At 32.2% G+C, this 25,496-nt stretch overlaps 1 protein-coding gene across 1 annotated transcript; it reads right to left on the bottom strand.

Annotated features, from left to right (window-relative positions):
• Window positions 1–2,536: 2,536 nt before the first annotated feature.
• LOC125061723 lies at window positions 2,537–11,631 on the bottom strand. Its single transcript, XM_047667300.1, has 5 exons — window positions 11,464–11,631; window positions 6,465–6,591; window positions 4,683–4,828; window positions 4,000–4,141; window positions 2,537–2,880 (listed from the first exon to the last, which is right to left on the bottom strand). Exons 1-5 carry the CDS (start codon window positions 11,528–11,530, stop codon window positions 2,667–2,669), a joined length of 696 nt encoding a protein of 231 aa, XP_047523256.1. The 5' UTR covers window positions 11,531–11,631; the 3' UTR covers window positions 2,537–2,666.
• Window positions 11,632–25,496: the final 13,865 nt, after the last annotated feature.

Raw genomic sequence — 25,496 nt, 5'->3', positions numbered from 1 at the left:
ATGCATAGTACGAGAAAAATGGATTCAGTGAAATGCACGCGCATTTTTTTAGTCTTTGACTAAAAAGTGTTGTTTGATATAATAACTAAAGAATATAATATTTCAACATTTAATGCTGCTCAAATTAAACAAAAACCCAACAATCTAGACGAAGACATAAAAATGTAAAGGAATATTTCTTAGAAAGAATTTTCATATTATGTTTCTAGGAAACCGATATTTTCTAACGATATAAAAAAACAAACTTACTTAAAACAATGCACACTGGTTTTACTTTAATGTTTTTCTTTAATTAATTTATTATTATTATATGTATATGTAAGTACGGCTTGCGTTCCACACACTCGTATCTGTATTTATCACGCAAATTCCTCAAATGCGGTACTCCAAGCTTACAAGTTTCTGGTAAGTTTTGGTCAGAAGCAGTTGTATATATTATACGTGTGTTATATATTTATTGTATGTATTATACAGAGATCTTTCAGATGCACTTGTCCAAGACCAAACATCGAGGGAACCAGACAACCACCACTATATCTAGTAGATCACTATATCTATGTTTCACTGGGTGTGAAAGTCAAGCTGAAGTCGAGAGACGTATTTCCCTGTCTCTCAAAACGCACGATGAAAAGCCTGAGAGTCGCGCAGCAGGCGATGAAGCGTACAATGCTTGGCATGTGAAATGAGGCCATTCGACCAAGACCAGCGTGAGCGACGTAGCAAGGGCTGTCGCATCTCTGTGTGTGGTGGCCGGGGCACATAGGGCGCATGGATAAGTACCGATAGACGCGCAGGTTTCTTGAATGGAGTCCTCGGCAGAACAGCGATATCGCGGCCGCCCACCGACTAGATGGACTGACGACATCGGCAAAGAGGTTGACTCCTAGTGGATGCAGAGTGCAAGGCGTACTGGAGGAAGATGGAGGAGGCTACGTCCAGAAATGGACCAGAAACAGAGGATGATGATGATTATACAGAGTACATATTAGTATTAGTACATCATGAAACTGAGGTATTTCCACCCGTACTGTACGCTGAAGTTATTATGAAATAGCGGCATGGTAGCCAAGTTCCTAAATAAATATATCATAAAGCAAAAAGTATCTTTATAATAGGATCTTGTTGTGGGGTCACTCGTTATGCATTTGAAACCGATAATTTAAAAAGAAATTATAATATTTATAACAATGTGCTATTGAATAAGCTTTTAATATTGAACTGTGGAACTACGTGACGCAATCTCAAAGCGCATCATGCATATAAATTCATTTTATAAACTAAAAATACATATTACAAATTTTCTTTAATGTAAAAAATATAAATTTTGCCATTATATTTTCAATATTTTCAATAATAACACGTCTGCTTCATTTGTCTTTTTTCTACTAAAACTAGGGAGTTTTGCATAAGTAATAAATATATTTTTTTAAAAACAACATTTATTATCTTAAACACATTTAACAATATGACATTATTACAATACTTTTCGTAATTATTAATTAATAAATAAATAAATTAAATTAATTAATAAGGACGTAATTAAAACCAGTTTTCATGAAACAACATAAAACTAAAAACTGTTTGTGTAACTTTTCTCATAAAACAGTATTATATTCAATAAAATTTAATTCATAGTTTGGCACATGGATTGAGCCACAATTCGAGTACGACATTGTGTATATGGATTAATTATTATATCAATTATTCTTAATGATTAAAAAAATCTATAGCGAGAGATTCAAAGTGGAGTCTACGCTCAAAGTATGGCTCCCGTCTATCTCTTTAAGTAATTAATTTAACATACTATTATGTTTATTTAACATACTATATGTTTTTCTTAATGAGCCTCGGCTGTGATTTTTACCCATAAGATACTCGTACTACTGTCTCGCAAGTGTCTTTCGCGAATAATAATTCTACTCCTTTAACAATAAAATTGGGAAAACTGAAAACGGTTTTTTTCCGTTCACGATTAAAAATTCTTGAGACATTTAATAAACCGAAAAAAAATCATGATTGTGTTGACAATACTAGATTAACTAAATCATATATTTAAATTGGTTTTTTAAACATTATTTAATAGTGTCTGTGATAGACACCAGTACCCATGTATCTATTAACTTAAGACTTTCATCTACCCTCGTTAGTCTTTTATTATAAGGAACTTTGTAATGAAATTATAAACTCATGTCAAGTCTCACTTTACTTAAATATAGGAAATATTTATTTTTAAATAATTAACTTTCATTTGAATGTTCTGAGTACCCCAGTTCTATTCAGTATCAGTATAAATAATCAATAGCGATTTTATTTTTCTAATTTAACTGTGATATGCCTATATCACATTAATAATAATAAGGTAATTGAATAATTAACTCAGTAATCACACAAATTTCCGGAAAAATTCACTCGTTAGCGAAAGGCCCACTCGTTGCCTAATAATTTATGTAACCTAATTTTTATAATGTATGTTTAAGGTAACGAAGTGTAAATAAACATAAAAAAAGAGTCTTCAAACGTCTTTAAGGACGTCGTGAATAAATAAATGTCATTTATGTGTTATTGGCATCGATAAAGACATATTACAATAATAATCGACTTTGAGAACAAAAAAGTATTTATTAAAAAATTATATAAAACATATTTTATTCGTTACGGGTCGAGTCTTAAAGATTCGGTGGATACAATAATATCCCTGATAAGAACGTTAGGAGTGGCGTATTTATCAGTGTGACTGCATCGCAATGGGCTCGTGGCTGCTGGCTGCAAGCAGCGACATCTTGAGCAAGGACCCAGGCCATCCGCCGAAGTAGATTGCCCGCTGATGCTGTACAGGAACGACCAGCATGTGATACGCACGACACAAATGCATCTCTAGCACTATAAAGAAGATAATCATGTAAATATAAGGTAAGTGATGTCTATCAAACTATGGCTTACTTAAAAAAGAAACTTTGTCTTTATTTAGTATCTCATACTGGCATCGTAAAATAACTTGTACAGAAGTTCATACTGATAAACTTATGAGTAAGTAAGTCTCGTGCAAAGCAAGTTGTTAAAGTAAAATTGTTTCTATAAAATTACAGCTACAACGTTGCCTGTATACCTTACAGTATTTATACAAAAGCTTTTCATCAAGCAAGTAAATAACTTGATATTAGCTCGCAAAAGCATTGTTGCATTAATTTTGCGACTAAAACAAAGTGATTGCGAGAAGAAAAACATTATTTCTCATTGACATATCTCCTATATGTCAATGAGAAATAATGTTTTTCTTTTACCCGCAGAGCCAATTAGTTAGGAATGTCTATTTATTGTCCGTATTTATTTTACCTTTTCCTCACATTTCAGAACTGTTTTTATCGTAATCATGATTTTACTTTAGATGTGGCCTTAATAAAATATTCGTACATGTAAAGACATGTAATAGATATAAACATACTGCCCGCTATGTTATACTTGGGTGTTCACAGTGAAGGTTATGCTAAAGATTAGATCAACACAAAGAGAGAGAGAGAGAGAAGAATACTAAATATAAAGAAGATACACAAAGACAAAAGTCAATATATTAGACAAAAAACTAAAGCAAACCTATCACAAGCATTGAAACTAAAAGGGCTGGTCATGTAACACGATACCTAGACAAAATTAAAGACAACACAATGGAAGGGACCACTCGGGAAAAGAAGAGTGGGCTGGCCAAAAATAAGGTGGGCTGATGACTTGATAGAAATAGCAAGAAAAGACTGGCTACTGGCAAAGATACATCTGGAAAGGAGGCTTGACCCAAGAGGGATCCATAGCTGCAGGCGACTAACATTTAGCTATCAGTAAATACTAACAACATTTGAAATGTAACTTAAGGATATGGAAATATAAAGGGCTTTATTATTATTATTATATCATTACAACTTAACATATGTTCATGTTTATTAAGTTATTAGTATTGGCTTTGGGTAATTCCTAATACATATTATTATTATCAAATACGATAATTACCAGCATAGTTCATAGCTCTTATTGAAGTAGTTGATTAGTTGAGCTCGTTCAGAGATATCTCTAACAGCAAGCTGCAATTCGTCCACACATCGAGACCAGTCGGGCGACACCATCGACCAACAAGTTGGTTCTTTTAGGAAATCTAAAATTAGGACATATCTGTTATTGAAAACGTTCGATTTAGGGTACATCAGACATCTTATTACTACAGATATGTATATTGTATACATATTACTAAAAATGGTTTGAGGATGTTACATTTTCTATTTATTTATGTAAACATAAAGCACAAAGATACAAAATTTAATCCCGTATTAGTTAACGCAAAGGTTGTCAGAAACCAGTTGAATCTTATATCTTAGATAAATAAAATAAATCAGTGGCGCTACAACTATACCACTATTAACTATTTTAGGTCTAGGATTTATGTATCTGTCATGATCATTTGTCAATCTAGTAGGTAATCAGCCTCCTGTGTCTGACACACGCCGTCGACTTTTAGAGTCTCAAGCAAGCCGGTATTCTTACGGTTTCCTTCACCGTTCGAACGAATGTTAAATGCGCACATAGAAACTCCACTGGTGCACAGCCAGGGATCGAACCTACGACCTCAGGGATAAGAGTCGCACGCTGAAGCCACTAGGCTAGTTGTAACCAAGGGTTTATTAAAAATTATAAAATACCTCTTCTCAAAGATGAATCGTTAGTACAAAGGAATCTCATGAGAGCTCTAGCGCCTCCAATCTGTTGTTGTACCAATTTTTGTCCATCTGTTGGCAGACATCGCTTGATCCACACATCCATACACGCCATGCCTGTATGGTAGGCCCTACAAAATTTAAACTAAAGTAAAACCTAATATATAAAATTCTCGTGTCCGTGAAATGTTGTGGTTGGATTAGCGAATCGGACAACATCTATTTGCCATTCTTCTAAATGTTTCACCTCAATTTTTTTTGATTTGATGTATAGCATACAAAAATACATACGACCCTTATTTTTCACCCCTCTGCTATGAACATCTACATTTTATTATATTAGTTAGTTATTTTTATTGAACTAAACAAATGTTTCCTAGAAATAAAATACATGGCTAAACAACATTTGCCGCGTCAGTTAGTATACTTCTTATATTATTCAAAACTTTTACTCTTATATTGAATTCTGTATGCACATTTGTCAAACTTGTACATCAGCGAGGCTGGAGACCAACAAGAAGAATATACGTACATATTTCATTCTTTCTCCGGGATCTTGTATAAATAAAATAAATCATTAGAGCGAATGTTAAATGCGCACATAAAAAGACTTTTTTGGACTTTCCATTGGTGCACGGGGATCCAACCTACGACCTGAGGGATGAGAGTCGCACACTGAAGCCACTAGACCAACACTGCTCATTACATATTACGTACCAGTGACATGAAGATAATTTTCACATTATGTTCAATTTAGTTAAACATTCGGGATCTTTTACAGAGAGGAAATTGTACTGGAATTAGTTTCTCAACAATAATGGGCTTTATAAAACTTGTACTGAACTTGTAATGAACCGTGTTGTTGACATGGCAACGAAATATTTTCCAATTAAAAGGTAACCAATTTGTAATAAGAATTTTTATATTTTGTAAAATACATTGTGTGTGTCTCTTATCTAAAACCCTCAACATGACATCCAGTCAACACAGTTTGTGTAAGTAAATTTAATATTTATCATAACTCATCAACCAACGTTGTTGGAAACGTAAAAGTAATCCCATTTTATTTTAAACATACACATTTTCTGCTGTCACCTGCAAGTGGATCTCCACTACCATCACAGATATAGTACTAGCTTGAGTGGGTTGTCAGGTTACTGAATATTAAAAGCAATCTCCTATAATACCGCTCCTATGAAATGAATTTGTGCCCGCATTCATTATCAAATAAAATGGCTTTGTGCATTGTACTTTCTCGTAATATTTAGTTTGTGGACTAAAATTTTTGCAGTATTTTTTCTATCAACAAAAATATATACTTTGATTATAGATAATAGATTATCCATACAATACGTAAATTTAATAGAAGTTATAATTTCTATTTAAATATACAATTTGGACATCCTCTGTAGTAAGAAAAATAGCTGAAACGTTTTCGTGATTTTATAAAACAAGTACAAATTATAAATTAGTATTCTCAACATTGCACATCTCATCATCAGTGCAAATATTCTAGAATTGTATAATCTAAATTTGTATAATGTCAGCAGTTACAACAGTAACGTAGCATCATCATCAGATGGGCTTTTGGGCATTTGTCCCATTTTGTGTAAACTAGTATTTTTCCCAAGAACTGTACAAATCTTTGATCGTATTGCAGTGTTAAGCAAGAAAAAGACTTAAAACTGGACCGTCTAGGAGGACTCATTGCATAGAAGGCTGGTTTGAAGAGTTACGACGCAGTTTACTTCTTATCAGTATACTTACGCGCAATGGGCATCCAATTCTTTTCTCGTTCTGGGCAACCCAACCGGTGTTTTAGGAGTCAGGTCGACACATAATCTCAGCTCGTTGGCGTCACAACTATCTTCACTCATCTGTGCTCCTCCGCTACCTTAAACATAATTTTAATAAATACCAATCAATACCTCTTAAATAACCTGAGATTTATTATTTTCCAAGTTTCCAACTCTATTCTTCTGTGCCTGACACACGCCATCGAATTTTTGTTCTAATGCATGCCGGTTTCTTTACGATGTTTTCCATCACCGTACGAGCATGTGTTAAATGCTCACATAGATAAAAATTGCATTAGCCAGGGTTTGAACCTGGGTCCTAGTGGCCAATGGTGCTCAAATCTATAAATTTAAAATTAAATTCTGACTAAGCATAACACTTCTATAATTCGTTACAGCTGTTAATATCTGACGGTACGAAACTCCACTTTGGACTATTATAACTATATATATTATTCTATATCTAATTCATAGGAAATGTGAATATTTAAAGTAGACGCGGCATTTCTTTAATGAAACCTCTATAAGATGTGGAACATTCTGTATGAAACAAGAAAGTACTTAAAAGGCTGGCAACGCACTAGCGAGCCTTCTGGCAATGTCAGATGAGCCTCCTACCTTAAAAAATATGTACCTACCATCACAAAACAATCATTGTTTTGTCAGGATCGAGAACAGGCCCTACACGTATAACTACAATACTTTTCTACTAGATAAAAATTGTCACACCTTCACATCCTATATTTGATAATATAGCTTTACATAATTTTGTTCGCGAACAGTATAATCCGATAAAGAATATTGTTGTTCATTTTTCTTTTGAGAATTTTCACACTTTAAAGAGGTGGCCGTTATTGGCACTCTTGTAAATTGCACTTCTGATTTATTGTTGGTTTTGTCGCAAAATTGATGACTTTTCGGAACCATTTTTCATCCAGGTTAGAAATGAATGGATACCCGTGCCTTTTTATTTTCTTACGTTTTGTTATTTTTATACTAATTCTCGTATAGAAGGCACTTCTTAATAATGACGTTTTTTAAAAATATATATCAACTTTACTTTTAATTAATTATTTTAGCATATTTAACTTAAAGATGATGGAAATTACTTGAACCGTGGTCCGAAGTAATAATAACATGTACGTATTGTTGATTAAACTTTATTAAATAATTTGAGTTCAATCACCTGACGGTTCTATTGTTTGTTTAATTATATTAAAACACGTGAATCATCAAATAGGGTTTATAATTAACAAACTAATATTCAGAGAAAATTAGAACTTAATATGTTTGTACGGCTATAAATTAATTTAATTAGTGTTTTAACATATTTAGTTACAAATATAGTATACTTAAACTGATTTATTAATGAGGTATTAGTAACGGGATATATTTCATTGTATAAGGTTTCAATGCTACTTAAAACATCAAAGGTAAAGTTTACAAATATAGGCCTAACCAGTCGTCTGAATATCAGAATCAATTAATTTTCTCTCATAGAACAGGGGACAAACGGGAAGGAGGCTATCCTGAAGTAATGTCATACTGCCCATGGACACTCTCAATGCCATAAGGCTCGCGTGCGTTGCCGGCCTTAGTACGCTCTTTTCTTGAAGGACCCTAAATCGAATTGGTTCGGATATGCTTCAGCGGGCAGCTGGTTATACATAGTGTTGGTGCGCGACAAAAACTGCCTTAAGAAATGCTCAGTTGTGGAACGATTAAAGAATGAATATTTATTTGATATTCCGTTTCGAAAGATATCTTAAAAACTTAGTTAAGAAGTATAAGTTCAATAACTGAAAATTTTAAACACACAAAAAGCTACCATTTGAGAATGGCAGATCTCAGGGCTAGAATAATTTTCAAATAAATTCATTGTTTTTCTCCGCAGTGTCAAAAATTATTTGATTATTTTGCATTCTGCAGAAATATCACCGAGGCACATGATAAAGGTATATTGGATAGTGAATTTCCCTTTATTTTATTTATGCTTTCAACGAAACATATACATATTTATATATTTGAAACGCTTGAACAAAGTGATTTAAAAAACATGTGTAGGTAATATAAGACTCGAATATTATTTTAGCATCTCCTTTGTGATCGGAAAACCATCCAAGACCGTTAATTGCTCTTTCGATCATGAACATCATGTTAATTTGATTTATATCGATCTATATACCTACTGGAATTGGATTTGACGTGTAATACATCAAATGCTTGTGATATTTGTGCCTTGATTATATTAAGAACCATCATCGAGAGTTATACGTTGGACCAGTATAGTAGTGTATAAAGTTGAATTTATTTCGGGATAGGATTATTCTTTTATTTCAATTATGTATTTGTCACATATTCATTAAGGCTTTCACGCTGTTTAATTTAGCAAGTGTTTGTATTTTAGTACCTGAATTTCTCGGAAACTTAAATTCATATTGATATCATTTCCATTTGAAATAACTTTCATCAAAATCAACAGAATCAAAAAATTCATTTACAACGGATATTCAATTCATTCTTTTAACTGGTAGATTGAAAAAAAATAATTTCCGTAATCCGTGATAACATACCTGGATATTCCAAATAGTTTTTGCTTTGAAACATTAATTGAAAAAACTCTGTGTGTGTTATAGAGATAATCCTTCTTCAATGCGTCAGGAAAAGCCTTTGTTCTCACAACTTCGTTATTAGTATTATGTGATGCAATGTAAATACGGATAATAGTATCTTTATATTTAACAGTAAGTTTTGGAAGTAGTTAGTTTGAAAATATTAAAATACTTAAAATTCCAGTCGTGTTTAACAGAATTTTATAAAGTTACATTCCTTGCCAAATCAGATAAAGTAATTGTGTGCAAAGTGCTGAAACCGCAAGAATATTGAATGCACTATGAAAAGATATTTCTTCGATTTAAAACCGAGTTTATTCGAGACGACATCTTTACTGAATTTCAATTGAATGTTGAAATATTTAGCGTGCATTTCAGAGCATTGTGGATGAATCCAAACGCAAAACAAAAATAATATAATAAATTTATCTGTTAATATGTTTTTATACACGTTAAAACATTTTCATCTGGGTCATCTGAAAGTATCTGCGCTACCTAACATTTCCGCCTTATTGGATGTTTTATTAATATTTGTAATAAAGTATTTGTCTGGAAAACCAAAGTTTCAACTTTCTCAAAAATTTAATTTTAATTTCTCCGTATTCATCTTGCTGTAAAGTAATAGTAATTATGATTTAAATCGACCATATATTTAAAACGGAGAACTCCAGAAGGCTGTTATCTATTTGCCAATAAAGAAAATCAGTACAAAATGTATTCTAATATAAATCTTAAACATCTTGCAACTCAACTCAAAATTATACATTGAAACAGGAATTTTAACGGTTAGAAAACTTTACAATATGCAGACTTTTTTTAAAACAAACACCGACCAAACCACATCATACACAATGCCCACCTACCTACATATATGCTGTCCAAAAAACGTACTTTCTTCGCCCAACGCTTTTTCTCTTTTAGAAGCCCTTTCATCTCTAATCACTCTCTTAAAAACAAAACTTTTACAAACGATCCAAAACTTTATACATTCACAAACAATCTTACACAACATCGTCTCAAGCCGTCCTATGCTAAAACGGAAAATATTCTTACCGTGCAAAAATATCTTAATTATAAAATCTAAGTGTTATGTAGAAATTTAATGTGGAGTACAGTTAACAAGTCAAATGGAGAGAGGACGAGAGAAGAGACTACTGCCCACGACACAGGGAATCCTAGTGTAGAGGTTAGTGCACTTACTTTTTAACTAAACATCCTTTTTCTTTCAAAGTTTAAGTCAAAGTCAAAAATCATTTATTCGTGTAGGTAACACAATGTACACTTATGAACGTCAAAAAAGAAATTTATATGAAATGATTCTTATTTTACATTTGCTGCCAGTTCTCAAATCAAGGGCTTAGAACGGAAGAGAAGAACTGGCAATAAACTCTCCGCCACTCTTTTTAATCGCCAAGTTTTTTTTGTTTTACACAACTTTTGTAAGGAGCTGCAACCATTACACCATGTTCCACATGACATATTTAGTAATAAATAATAATAAGATAAATTAAAAACAAAGATTTATCGCACTTACATACTCGTGGGAACAACACGCAAATACATAGTTGAAACAGCTAATATCACCGCATACACGGATTCAAGTACGACCACCAAACAAACTATCCATTTTAATGTGATATTAATAATATGTTCTCAGTTAAATATTCTGTGTATTTGATATTTGTTTAAATCGTTCTAGTTCATAATTTATTATCTAAGGATGCGATGTATTTTCGCTGTGCAACTACAAAATACAACAAAACTTTGTTGATTAGTTACATATAATGTAATTTATTTACTTACCTACTTTTCGTTGGAAATTAAGGCTGATTTTATAAAAATTATTACATGTATGAAGACGTAAGAGGAACGACAGGTAATATTTTTGTTTGATTTTGATTAGTTTGGATTAGAACACGCAAAACTGTGCCAGACTGTAATTAAGTCTAAAGCTAAATATATTTTAGCAATCTATACATATATATTGTTTTGACATTCAACATCTTAAGAGATGAATCGCAGGATCGACTTTATATAATCAAAACATAAGCCATTGAGGCGTTTTAACTGCTTTCAGAAATAAAATGATATTATTTTGTGAAAATCAAATTAAATAAAATTTATTGCCAGCTTATAAGGTACACTGCTACAGGGACCAAACTTTTTAAATTTGTTTTAATTTTCTATGTCGATTTATATCAATTTTAAATTATTATTACTATGTTAAAAATATTGTACACACTAAATGTTGGAAAATAATATAAATATTAATTGTATTGATAGTAAATATATTTACTTTCGTCCATATATAACGGTACTAAACATATATGATTTTAAGAAGAAATAAAGTTTACTTACTTGCAATAAGAACAATAGCCACTAAAATAATAAACATTGTAGTAACTTTGTTTAAAGACTTGCACATAAACTACCAAATCACACAACAAACGTATGTTACTCTTATTTATTTTATTGTATAATAGTCCACGATTGAAAGTTCTTGCTAGCATCAACACGTCCGTTACCAACGGAGTATCAAGTATAACTGAAAACTCCACAAGCTTTTAAAAGCTTAGGTTATCCCAAACTGCGAGGTTCACTGAATATTGTATCCTTGGAGATGATATTTCTAGATAAAAACTATTATACTTTAAAAAACTCATTATCTTTCGTTAGAACTTTCAAGTCCTGGGCAATTCATGCAGTGGACCCAAAATGGAGGCATTTGAGATCGTGGTGTTGGAATGTTGCGAATACCACGGACTGCAAAAGGAAAAAAAATTCAACCTCTTTTCATTCAATTTTTGGTGTGAAGAGTGAGTTTTAGAAACAATGACTCTTGTGTGTCAACAAAAAAGAAACGTATATGAGCGAATGTTAGATGCACATATAGAAGGAATATTAATTTGTTCACAGCCGTGATTCGAACGCAGGACCTCAGGGTTGAGTCATATGCTTATGCCAACACTGCTCTTATCAACTAGACAGACAAAGAAACGCAAGCAAACACAAGCGAGTGTGTTTTGTTGTATTGTATTCTAAATGGTACCTGTATGAATTCATATAATATATAGGACCTACTTAATTTGCGTATATTGGCGTATGATTTCAATTCTATTTAATATACTATGAGAGTAGGTCGTTGCTCTAAATTATATTATGATATTATAATAGGTAGGGTAAAATGACATGTGCACCGAATAACGGCCAGAACCATAAGGAAGCACGAGATAGATTGCGATGGTGAAAGATACTTTAGAAGGCTAATGATGATGAAATGGATAAAATAATGATTTTTGAGAGTTAATAATTTAAACTAGAAACCATCATAAGTAAAAATTAGAAACCAGTTTCAATCTTTGTTTGTCAATTTTAAATATTATAAACGATAAGTCCTTAACAACCAGGCGAATAAAAATCGCGATTAGCTCGATTTAGAAAGATATAAATAAATAAATATAATATAATTTCCAAGTACAATAGAGTACAAGACAAGGTATTCGAATATGTTTATGAACTTAAAGCATAATTGGATTAATGTACGCTTGCGCAAATATTGTAGAATGAACAAGCTTTTAACAGTTACGTCTGGTAAACAGCAATCAAGCCTTGTTATGATTTATATTTAAGTCTACAATTTAATTTTTATTATTAATTTTTATTTACTTCAAACTTGTAAACTTAAACGCAAGAACTAAAAAACCTATTTCGAGTTTTATATTCCTGTACGAGTATAAACATTATTCTAAATAACATAAGCAAGAGTGACAAAGACGTTTTATTAAATAACTAGCGACCCGCCTCGGCTTCGCACGGGTGCAATGCTGATACTAAATACACTACAGAAAAACTGTGCGGCCGGCCGGTACCGCCGCAAACGCTACGTCCCGCAATTTTTAAATCTGTAATATCTTCGAAAATATTCACTTAAATCATACGGTGTAAAGGGCCATATAGATCTATATTAAATGAAAAATGTATTCAAGGTATTTAATTGGTTAAGGATTAATGCTGTATTGGTTAAAATCGCTTCGAAAATTAGCCATTATTTGTCGTAAAAAGTAAATGACAAAAAAAAGTTATTGTGGGTTATCCATAAGAGATAGACATATACCATCACGGACTTTTCTGTAGACCTTTTCAATGTGTACAATACTTAGTACATTATTTTGATAAAACTCGTAGGGTTCAGCCTGCGTTTGCAATGTAAGCGGAAAAAATGTAATTATTTACGACATCACATTAGAAACCTCAAAAATAACAGTACTTCTCCACTATTTAATGGATGTTATTATACATATAAACCTTCCTCTTGAATCACTCTATCTATTAAAAAAAACCGCATCAAAATCCGTTGTGTAGTTTCAAAGATTTAGGCATACAAAGGGAAATAGGGACAGAGAAAGCGACTTTGTTTTATACTATGTAGTGATAGTATATTCGCGCTTCAACACGGAGCCGTGAGTCGCCATTATAACACTGCCTTATAAGGTTGATTATGTTAGTTTTGATTTATAATTAATCAATAATAATGTTTTAAATAGTTTTATTGTAACAGATCTAAAAACTGTGCTGTTAGTTAACATAAGCTAAGGTTTTTAAACGTAACTTACTTTTATTTGTATTGTTTATAGTTGTGAAACATAAAAACAACGATGTTATAATTATGTAACCTAATAAAAGAAAATTTACCTATTCTGATGGTTCAATCACATCAATACGTATATTGAAAGATAGAAGCAGATATAAATACTGGATACGTATAACGATGTATATTATGAGAAATAGATTTATTTATAGATTTTTCAATTAATTTATTAATTAAAACTCTCGTTAATAGTGAATTAATCGATAAATCTTTTTAGAAATTTGACGATTATTTAAATGATCCTAATTCCTGGGATTGATTTGCTCCAGTTTGAATATTTATAGCGGCTCTGCCTTATAGGCAATTTGTATGACCCAAAACTTAGCGATTAAAAAGAGTGGCGGACAGTTTCTTGCCAGTTCTTCTTGCCGGTTCGTCTTGCCAGTTCTTCGCCCTTGATTTGCGAACTGTTAGTAAATATAAATTTAGAATCAATTTAACATCTTTTCTATTGACATTCATAAGTGTACTTGCTAACTTTTATGTATAAAGGTATAAAAAAACATTATTTAAACACAAAACATACAGTAATATCTTATGTTACTGTATGATAAAAAAATAATTTCGAAGGAAACTACGGCCTATCTGTATCCAGGATAAGCTCTTTGAAACTTCATTGAGCTTTGATTGAATTTCACCTGTACGTGCTTTGAATATTTACTTGTTTGTTTTAGAAATCGTGCTGTTCGATACAAAAACACTTACGTAGCGACGTTTTTAGGTTAATCTGTACTTTCATAAAGTATTTAACGTTTTATTAATCAAATAATTAAAAACATAAAGTTAAATTTTTGTATTTTTGAAGAGTTGTTTACAAATGACTTTTATAGATCAAATATATTAGACGGGATTTACGGTACGTTGGGTCTCTAAGAAGGTATGCTACACTGTCGTGTGTTAAGTGAATGAAATAAGAGCGTTACATAAACACATTAGAATGATATCAGTCACATATAAATAGGCAATTCAGGCTGCCCATGTATCACTTGAAATCGATACTTTTTATACAATAATGTGCAAGAAGTACTATGCATTGCCTTATTAATTAACTAATAAGACCCTTTTTTAAAACAGGGGCAAACGAGCAGGAGGCTTATCTGATGTTAAGTGATACCGCCCCTATGGACACTCTCAATGCCCGAGGGCTCGCGAGTGCATTGCCGGCCTTTTAAGAATTGGTATGCGCTTTTCTTGAATGACCCTAAATGTAATTGGTTCAGAAATAGTTCAGTGGGCAACTCGATCAACATAGTGGTGGTACGCGGTAAAAACTGCCTTAAAATCGCTGAGTTGTGGAACGACGGACGTCGAGGTGATACGGAATGAATTTTGTATTCTGCCTCGACGTCTGATGATGAAACTCAGCTGCAGATGCATCCGAACATAGTGTACTTAGAATATAGCGAATACCCATCGTTCTGCTTTAGTTGTTAACCCAAATAAAACTTATTCTGTATATGAAACTTTAATATAATTAAAGAAAAACAATATATGGAATTATTAGGTAAGTATGCAAACGTAACATTGCGTGTGACGTGAAAGCTTGACAGTAGGTACTCTACCTGGGCGGTAAAAGCTTCCGGCGAAGCAATGTTTAAAGTTTTTAAACACAGAAGTCTGATATCAAACCATATGTATATGCATAAATATAGATACAGATATAAATCCTATAATGTGACTACAAGTATCTTCATCCAGCAAGATGTGTCAGATTCCATAGCAACGTGATTCTAGGAATTTCTCACTATATGTTAGCGCGCGGTTTAATATCTGTATCAAGTTCATATCATTTACCGTCTGTTTCAATTAGAATTTTACAAAATTAGGAATAATATTTAAGTGTTACTAAATTAATTATTGTGAACAGTGTTGGCCTAGTGGCTTCAGCGTGCGACACTCATTCCTGAAGTCATAAGTTCGATCCCCGGGTGTGCACCAATGGACATTATTTGTATGTGCGCATTTAACATTCGCTCGAACGGTGAAAGAAGGAAACCGGCTTGCCTTAGACCCAAAAAATTTTATAATGAAACAGATACATAAATCGAAGGCCAAGACCTAAAAAGGTTGTACTGCCACTTTTTTTTTAAATTAATTATTACGTACTATAATTATGTTTTTTAATTAAATGTATACTACTTTGTTTTGATTAAAACGATTGTCAAATACTTGTCTCATCTAATGGCCAGTACTGAAAATCATTTAACTCGTTCGGCGATGAAATTTTGTCAACTCATGAAAATTTATTGCCGCTTATGCAAACAAGTTCACGTTTTGGACCACAAAGTACGATTTAATTGAAATATATTTCTGTAAAACACGCCCTAGCTTTGCGAGTAGCGTTGCCAAAAAGGAAATACCCATATAGCAAGAACATTGAAATAATTTACTGTCCTTTGTTAGCAACGTATATTCTTGTAAACTGAAATATATACCTTAATTAAAAAGGGTGCTACCCCGAGAATTTGTTTCAGAACATAATTTTCAACTAAGCAGATTTTTACGTTCGTAAGGGGCTGTGACGCCTGGGGTGTCGGGTTCTGTTTCCGGTTGGAACACAGATTAATAAAATTTGTAATTCGTTCTCCACCTATAGTGGGTTCTGACTTGACCAAATAGAGTGCCTCTTTTATGATACGTAGAAAGAAAACTGTTTTGTCCTCATAAACGCCCTCATCAACATCCTGGTCGGTCGTAAGATCAAATCTCTCGATATTACAAAAAACACTTGCGTTTTTTTTTATCTATGTTATTATTATTAATTACTTGATATGTCATGTGGAACATGGTGTCATAGCTGCAGCTCCTTACAAACGTTGTGTAAAAAAAATGGTGATTAAAAAGAGTGGCGGAGAGTTTATTGCCAGTTCTTCTCTCCCGTTCTACGCCCTTGATTTGAGAACTGGCAGTAAATGTAAAATAAGAAGCGTAAAAAATAAGCGTAAATTATGTTACCTATATGATTAAATATTTTTTTTACTTTTTACTTTACACCTAGAACTATTCCTGGGCGGGCCAAAGTATAGGCTTCAATAAGAGCCCTCGCTCACCTTTCTGTTTAGGAATTTTATTCATTAAAATACACAATTCATGTTTTACACTATATGCAATATAACATACTGTATGTTATTTTTTTATGTATTATATTATATTTTTGATTATGTACAGTACGTGTTGTGAATACTAGATATACTTTAATAATATCTGGTGAAATTTCCTTTTTTATTGTTATATCTTATCTCATCGATATATTGTTGCGTACTTATGCAAAAAAAACATATTACCAGATTTTTATTTTAATGAAAGTATTTTCAAATCATCACATCCCTTATAACCTCATTTGGATGATAAATTATGACATCCTTTACACTGTCTCAACGCTAATTAAATTTGACAACGAAATGTTCTAACGAAGGATAAAAGCTTTCTTAATTGTCGGAGAATAATTTTAACATTTTTAATAGCACTTAATATTCAATAAATTAAGCAATTATAGAAGATTTAGAAACAAGGTACAATTAAAAGATAAATTGCCAGCTATTTTTGAAAATTTGTGCATTTTTGAGATTCTTCTGTCATGTTAGGTGGTTTTCCGTTTTGGAATTCAAAGGAATAACCCTAGCGAGCCGGACAACCGGTTAAATTAATATCCGTAGACCTCACCCGCCAGATTACTCTCGTAATTACGAGGGTTCCAAGAAATCATAGTGGCTCAATTGAGTCCCTCCGTTCCTGTATATAATACCTTCATACAATACAAATGTTAGCAATTCTAGTATAATAAATAATATGAAGAACTTCAAGTCATGCATGACCATGCATATTGTATTAACCATAGAGTAAAGAGAGTAGAAATTTATTAATTTTACCTTATTTCCTATTTTTACAGTAATTCAATACTAATACAATAGAAAACTAAACTTAAAACATTACCTTTTTATAACTAATTTTAAATAATGCAATTCTTGTGAATTGAGCCAGTGTGTAACTAAATATATGCATCCCACGTGCAATAGTGTTTAGGGTGCGCAAGACACGCGTAAATGGTGCTTCTCTGAGTAAATTCGACAAGCAATTGCGAGCTCTTACCACGCCGACTGTTTATTTGGTACACGCAGTCCCAGCCTCTCCAAAATTTCTACATTATATCTTTTGCCTCTAAGGAGCTAGGTGCAATTTTTAATAACGCTGTTCGTGTTTCGTATAACAAAAATGAGTAAACACGCGATTTTAAGTCAAGAAATTCATACGTTTTTATTATGTCTGGTTGAGGAATTCTTGTGAAGGTAACATGAAATCCAAATGCAACATTTCTCAACCAGTACTTAATGCAATTAACTCTCTGCAATAAAAAGATGTTAACTGAGTGGTTTCTGAAAATGTTGCAATCCCGTACAAGCTTACGACGATTTCCTTTGAAGCTTGGCTTATCTATTCGAGCTGTTAAGTGCATTTTCTTTGAATCGCTATTGCATTTCTTGTAGGCCATAAGACAGGCGAATATCTTGATTTTTTTTTTATAAATACATTCAGTTTCAAAGGATTACGTTACATTCTATACTCACTTTTGTGGTTCACTTTTTCCTTTGATCTTATTCCAATTACAAAGAATTATTAAGAATTACAAAGGTTAACGACACCTTTTTTGTTGTTTTTCCTTGCATAATTTCTTATGTTTGTTTTTGTTGCGTTTTTTTACTGGATATGCATTCTTGTTTATTTAGGGTCACTTGTTAGGACAGGATTGTGTTTTTTATAAATAAATATTAAAAATACTTTTTTAATTATATTTTGCCATTTCTTGAGATTATTTGTGATTCATCTTATGTATTACTTTCTGGCCTATTAATTTGAAACTAAACGAATTTATTATTAAAATTATGGTAGGTTTTGTTTGATTATGATTGACTCCAAAGATCTCTTTTTTACCCAAACAATTACAATCGTGCTTTGTTTTACTTTACAGCGAAATTCAATTTTTACAATATAGCATTCGAACTGTCACTTATACTATCGCATTGACGTATGCAATTACGTGACTTATTGTAAAGTATATCTTGTACTGTTGTACATAACTTGAATTTTACACAAAAGTGTTAAAAATATCTCCGAGCTAGATGGAAAGAAAACAATGGAAAAGAAAATGAAAAATTTTACGTGTACATTTTATGGGAATTCCGCAGGTTTTATGGATGAAGTCTGCACTTTATTGGTGTCTCAAGTTTCGCTCCACAAAAATTTTGCCTTTCATGTCGATTCAATTTAAAAATCACGTATTTTCTGATATTTCAGTACAAACAAATTCCAACCATGTTACATGTTATTGTGCTAACGAATTAATTAGACATTTGTCAGCGCCAAATGGTAAAAAGAAGAAAAATACATCCTCTTAGAGGAATTCGATCGAACATCTTGATTCACAAGGTGAAAATGACTAGTCCTTAGCAGATAATTAGTTTTTATATGTCACAATACTTTTTCACTTAATTCCAACAAATATGCCTCTCCCGTCTTCGCATGACATAGACTTGACATTTATTACTAACGAAACACACACACCGAAACACACAGTTAGTTTAGTCACAAAAAAAGAAAAAGAATGTAATGATAATAATAGTAGAAAAAATAATTATAGTAAATATTATTAAAATATATATAGTCAATATAGTATAAGATACATTAAATATAGTCAATGTTTTATTTTATTTGAATAATTATTACATTAATTAAGTGTAAATATTGTATTTTTACACTTAATGAAGGCTACAAATATCTTGTAAAAATATGCGTTTAATAAATTTTTTATTGTGTATTTTTATGACGGTGTTTTTGATATTTTTAGTTACATACACAAATAAAATCTTTCCTCTTTATAATAATGTATACGAGCTAAAGCGGTACATTTAGCTCACTCAGGTTTTCTGTTTTATAAGAGCGGCGATTTCCTAAATCGTCGGAGTTACGCCCCGAGAGCATAGCCAGACGCAGGCACTTTCTTCAGTGTTTACATTAGCATGCCTTTAGCATTAAATTATTTTATATCCTATGTTTACGCGGGTTGATAATAAATAGATTATATTTTCACATGATTTAAAACATTAACTATCCCAGCAACAGTACCATAGGATAGATGTATTTGAAAGTAGACTACCTTTCGACTAGGTTTTTAATGCAAACTATTTAGTACCACTACACAATCAGTTAAATAATATTCTGTATATTAATTTATATACAAAGTTGGCATAATACTGAGGATTTGAGAACAAAATTTGGTTACTTATAAGAACGAAGCTAAAATTTTGAAAGCTATAAAAAGTTTTTTATCCGATCAGGTGAATCGAAGTATCACTTGACAAGTTAAGGCATTTATAACTAAAGTTTGCTAACCCACGTCAAACAGGATGATGTTACTGTCACGCTTCTTTGGCCCGTCGGGGAATAAACAAAACTATTACGACCAAATCGAATTTTAAACGTACTTGAATCGCCCAAACCAGGCTTTGAACGGGGATAGTGAAGCTTCAATCAAACACGGTTATTGTGAAAACGAATATCAAATCGATCAAGCCGTTTTCGGGTTATAAGGAGAGTGATAGTATTTGTTTTAATATTTAAAATGTTCACTGTTTTTTTTTAAACGAAATTGGTAATAATAACTATATGTTCAGGCCGCCAGTTAAACGGCTAGGATGTTAATTGAACAGCTAATTAAGCTAGTTGGCTGCGACATATATATGTCAAAAATAGTGGAATAGGAAAAAAGTAATTACCAATCCACATATATAACAAAATGACTATACGAATAGTCATCACGATATCCAGACATAATCTCACTTTTCCCTAAGATGCAGTCACTGGGAAACCAGGTTGCTCGTAAAACTAGATGAGTAATATTAAAAGCCTATACGTTTACTAAGCATGCATATCTAACATTTATGTATGTAGCAAAAGATAACTTAACATTTAAATATCACAATGGTTTATAGCCTAGTCAGCTGTCAAGTGCATTCAAATTCAACTCATTTCAATATTAGATTCTATTAATTATTATTGGTAGCAATTCGTAATAGTTGCCTTAAGTATAATACTTTGCAAAAATCACCTTTAAAAATTTGTAAAAATACAAAGTTGCTGTCACTCAAATCCAGGTTATAAAATACTTGGGTTTATGATTAACTTATACGTGTGTACGAGCAAGCCTTGTACAAAGTAACATGTAAGTCTATCTTTACTTCGTAGCTCTTTGATTTCCATGTTTATGCATCATTTATGGATTTTGATAGCGCTTATGTTAGTGAGAGCTTATGCTGACAGGAAATCTTTAAAGACTTTTATAGTTTATCGCGTTATGGATAGTTTTGAAACATTGTCTCAAGTAGTGTCGTCGCATTTTACGTTATATAATATTATGTCTGATGTCTGGTTTTGGTACTTTTTTACTACGTCATTTTATAATAATTGTTACTATTTAGCCTTGTGTATTTTCATTGTCATTATTTGTATTTTTGTGTGATCTAAATATTCTATATTATGAATTTTCTATGAAATTGTTGTAGATTACATCCAACCCACTTTAAATTTTATTTCTCTTTGTGTTCCTTATCAAGTGAGGTATTCTTTTGTTTCCTGATAATAATAAAGGTAATTTAACTCTTTCTCTGCAGACGTAACCGTCATTGTGAACTATTTTGTAATCTTTATTCACTTATACATTTACAGCAATAGTAAGAGTAAAGCGTGTTCGCAAATAACAGAATACTACTCGTATTTTGATATCGAAAATCACTGAGAGTCTCGTAAAAAATATCCCAGTGATATTTTTTTATGAGAGTAAATGATCAACCTGTAAACTAGTACCCTTAGCCTACATGCCATATATATCACTAAGGAAAGGCCAATCTTTAGAGTGTTGTTTACAATATAAGCAGTTTTCGCGTAGCGTTATGCTTGGTTTGTTTATTCAGTCTGCTTTAAACAATAAATAATCTAAATTAAATTTATTATATACTAATTTTATACAAATATACATTTCCTGAAACCTCTGCTTAACATTTTACTAAATAAATAGCAACTCGCCTTACTCTAAACAAAAGTTTGTGTTAGGTGACAAAATATCATATTCAATGACTTTATTCAGCTAAACTCTGGTAAATAAAGTTAAATCGTTATAAAGTGAATGTAAACGGAGACGCTTAAATCCTCCGGTAAGCCGTAAAGAGGATCATTAATGCCTTTAATGACCACGGAAGGGATCTTGTGATAAGCACACCCAGTGGAGTAGCCTTACGAATTTGGTAAATTTTTGATTTGACAAATTTGTATCTATTTTGTTAAAGATCTGAAATTGGGCCAAAAATTTATTATGTATTAATATTGTCGTCGGAATTTAGTGTCATCACTATTCCTATTGTTTCGATATAGTTTAATATACGTTGTGGCGCTAATAGTGGAAATTATACTCTGATTTTTAATTCCGTACAATTCTGATAGCTATCATTTTTTGACATGTCGATACGAGTCTGAACATCTGAGTCTATACTCTATACATACATAATATATATTGTTAGTTAATGTATCCATTATTATTAAGTGCGGTGCTCCACATTAAAAGTGGTTTATCGGCGAGTGATAATTACGTCCCTTTTCATCACAAACAGTAAAAACAACGCACAAGTAAAGATAACATTTTATTTTTTTAAAAGGTTTACTAAACCTGGAATTAGTAGGCAGTGATGCCAGCTAAAGAATAAAATAAAGCCATTAAAGATAATTCGATATATTGTTAGTGATATTGAAATATTTGTTATTTTTGTATTAGGTTACATGAGTAAGTAAATATTTAGATTTACCTACCTAATAATAAAAGATAAAATATTTAATTTCCACGACCCAAATAAATTTATTATATATAGGGTGGAATATGAGTGTGGCTCAACTAAATCTAGCGTAATCCTTCGAGCGTGCCCCTTGCCAGCGTCGATGTTGATATTGACTATTGCAATTTCATAAATGCAAACAAGCCATTTCAATCTGGTTTGAAACTAGATCCTAATGATATTTGCTTTAAAATTCAATAACAACCAAAAAATATTGAGAATATCTAATGTGGTATCTAAATATTCAACATCTAAACGTGAAAGCGATTTTATAATGACATAATTTAATCATAGAATAACAAGATTAAGAAAAAATAGAACTTTAAATCAAATGTCACTTTCATAAAATCTTCAGCCAATGATTCGACTAATCTGTGGCTACGCAGTTTCGCGCCATCCGTACGTTTCAACTTTTTGGACTTTTTTAATTAATCTTTTCTTTCTTTAACTAATCTTCTTTAATTCCAATTTATGAGATGAGATATAGTAACATAACTAAGTATTAAAAATCACGTGTTATTTTAGAAAATTTTCTTACATTTTAATTATAAAAATTAAATTACATTTAATCGATATTTTATTTAAAAAATCAGAAACACACAAGGCATACCAACGACCAACCTTTTGGCAGACCTAATTTGACCCAAGAGAATGTTATTAAAGTTACAAAAGTCAAGAAACTTGTTTGAAAGATTCATAATTTTCAGACGTCAGGGATAAATTGAAGAAAAACACGATATCATAAAGTTTTTGTTTTTGTACAAAAACTAGGTTTTAATATATTTTATACGTTGGAGTACTGTACGTGGTAGTCTCAGCTACGTCATAATCTGTGATGGAACTCTGCCTAGGGTTATCCAAAAAATGGTCAGCAGGGACGAGGTATGCAATGCAGTACTGTGAGCAGTAATGCTAAAGAAGGAGACACCAGAACGAGAAAGAGAGCGCTCTCGGATGAATCGTAGGGTTAGAGGACGCGGAGTAAATAGAAGAAGATTGCCATCATCATTGCAAGATTTGATGCCCATCTCCTACCTCCTATGTAGTGTATACTGCAATGGAGTTTTGACGTAACAATTATGCTGTTGAGGCCTTGGTTGAGACCCCGGAGCCTCTGTAACGCGGCTTTGTAGGCTGCGCTATTTGCGGCTACTCGAGGTGGTTTTACTATGTGGGTGGATTCCCACATACCCACCCGCAAAATGTATTTCGGATATAAAAAAAAGGTTATAATAAATTCTAATGCCTTTATTTAGATTTATGTAAAGAGAGCCTTCTGATAAATAGCATGTGTTATTTGTCTATGCCATGTTGAAATAATGAACATTTCATGAAGCTGTGGGTGGCCCTATCTTCTTAGTATCTTGAAAGTTCAAGGAGCATAATAAATCCTTTTTTATTTTTCAAACGATATCATACGTAAATACTCGTAGTATCAGGCTATTTATATATTTAAAAGACTCGGTAAGAAGTTTTTCTGCAAAATCCTTGTATTAATGAAAGAATTTTTTTTATAGAACAGAAGCCTCACCTGATGTTAAGTGATAACGCCCATGGACACTCTCAATGGCAGAGGGCTCGCGAGTGCATTGCCGGCCTTTTAAGAGTTGGTACTCTCTTTTCTTGAAGGACCCTACGTCGAATTGTTTTGAAAATACTTCAGTGGTCAGCTGTTTCCTGGATAGTTTGGTGCGCGGCACAAAACTGCCTTAAAAACTCAGTTGTAGAACGACGGACGTCGAGGTGATATAAGTGGAATTTCGTATTCTGCCTCGACGTCCGCAATCGACGTCCGACGACGATGCAATTCAGCTGCAGGTATTAATCCGAACAACTTTGATGTTTTTCTAATTAGTTAATATTAGATTATTCGTTTTAAATAATAGATATTGCTTTTTTTAAATTGCTTTTAATGCTATAAGCAGACCTGATTACAGATCACAGGACCTTAAAAGTCGCGTATGAAGGAAATTAACAATTTCCTCTAATCTGCATGACCTTTAGTGGAGGAATATTACCAGTTGTTAGATAGAAGTACTACTATTTTAAGTAGTTAATTAAGTATACTTAAGTAATATTGGCATACATCAAAGTTGAAGAGATTACGTTCCACTCGAAATAATTATATATCTTTGTCAACGTTATTGAAGGTGAATTGATTTATTGTTTTTATCTCCAAAATATATAATATTTATATCATTTACACGTGTTATGTTCAACGCCTATTTTGATTATAGAAGTATATTTATGTAAGTATTAAATATATTACACGGGTATTCTAAAATCTTAGTTATATTAATTAGACTATAAACCACACGAATACTCGCTGTTTGTATATATACCGAGACTCATAACCGTGTGGCTACGCCGTAGCATCAGAGCATAAACACGTAGCTCTATGATTCATAGTTAGAATTCCACGTGCTACGCCTACCTACGTAAGGCAATAATATACATATTCAAGAATATTTTAAGCTGCTTAAAAACTCTTTTCAACTGTATATAAACGGGAATTTATTTTCACTTTACACAACTAGATGTTTACTTCTCTCACTGACGACTCCTTGAAATCGGATTCACCAACGACATTATTAGCTAGATAATTAATTTATTTTAAGTGACACGAGTTGAGTTCGGTGGCAGTTGTTGTATGTTGTTCAGATATATATTAAATGAAACACTTTGTTTGAAGCTGGGTAACAACTGGCTTTAATCACTTAAAATATGAGTATATAATTAACATAACATTAGGGGTAGTGGGGTTGCGACGCTAAAAGCCTAACTTGGATTATCTATGGGTTCATAAATTTATGTTACACTTCAATACAAGTGTAGTCGAATGTAATGTAGTGAAATGTTAAATTACA

Source organism: Pieris napi, chromosome 2 (genome assembly GCF_905475465.1).
Source record: "Pieris napi chromosome 2, ilPieNapi1.2, whole genome shotgun sequence".
In the NCBI taxonomy this organism is placed as follows: domain Eukaryota; kingdom Metazoa; phylum Arthropoda; class Insecta; order Lepidoptera; family Pieridae; genus Pieris; species Pieris napi.
This window is presented reverse-complemented; position numbering and strand designations above follow the sequence as displayed.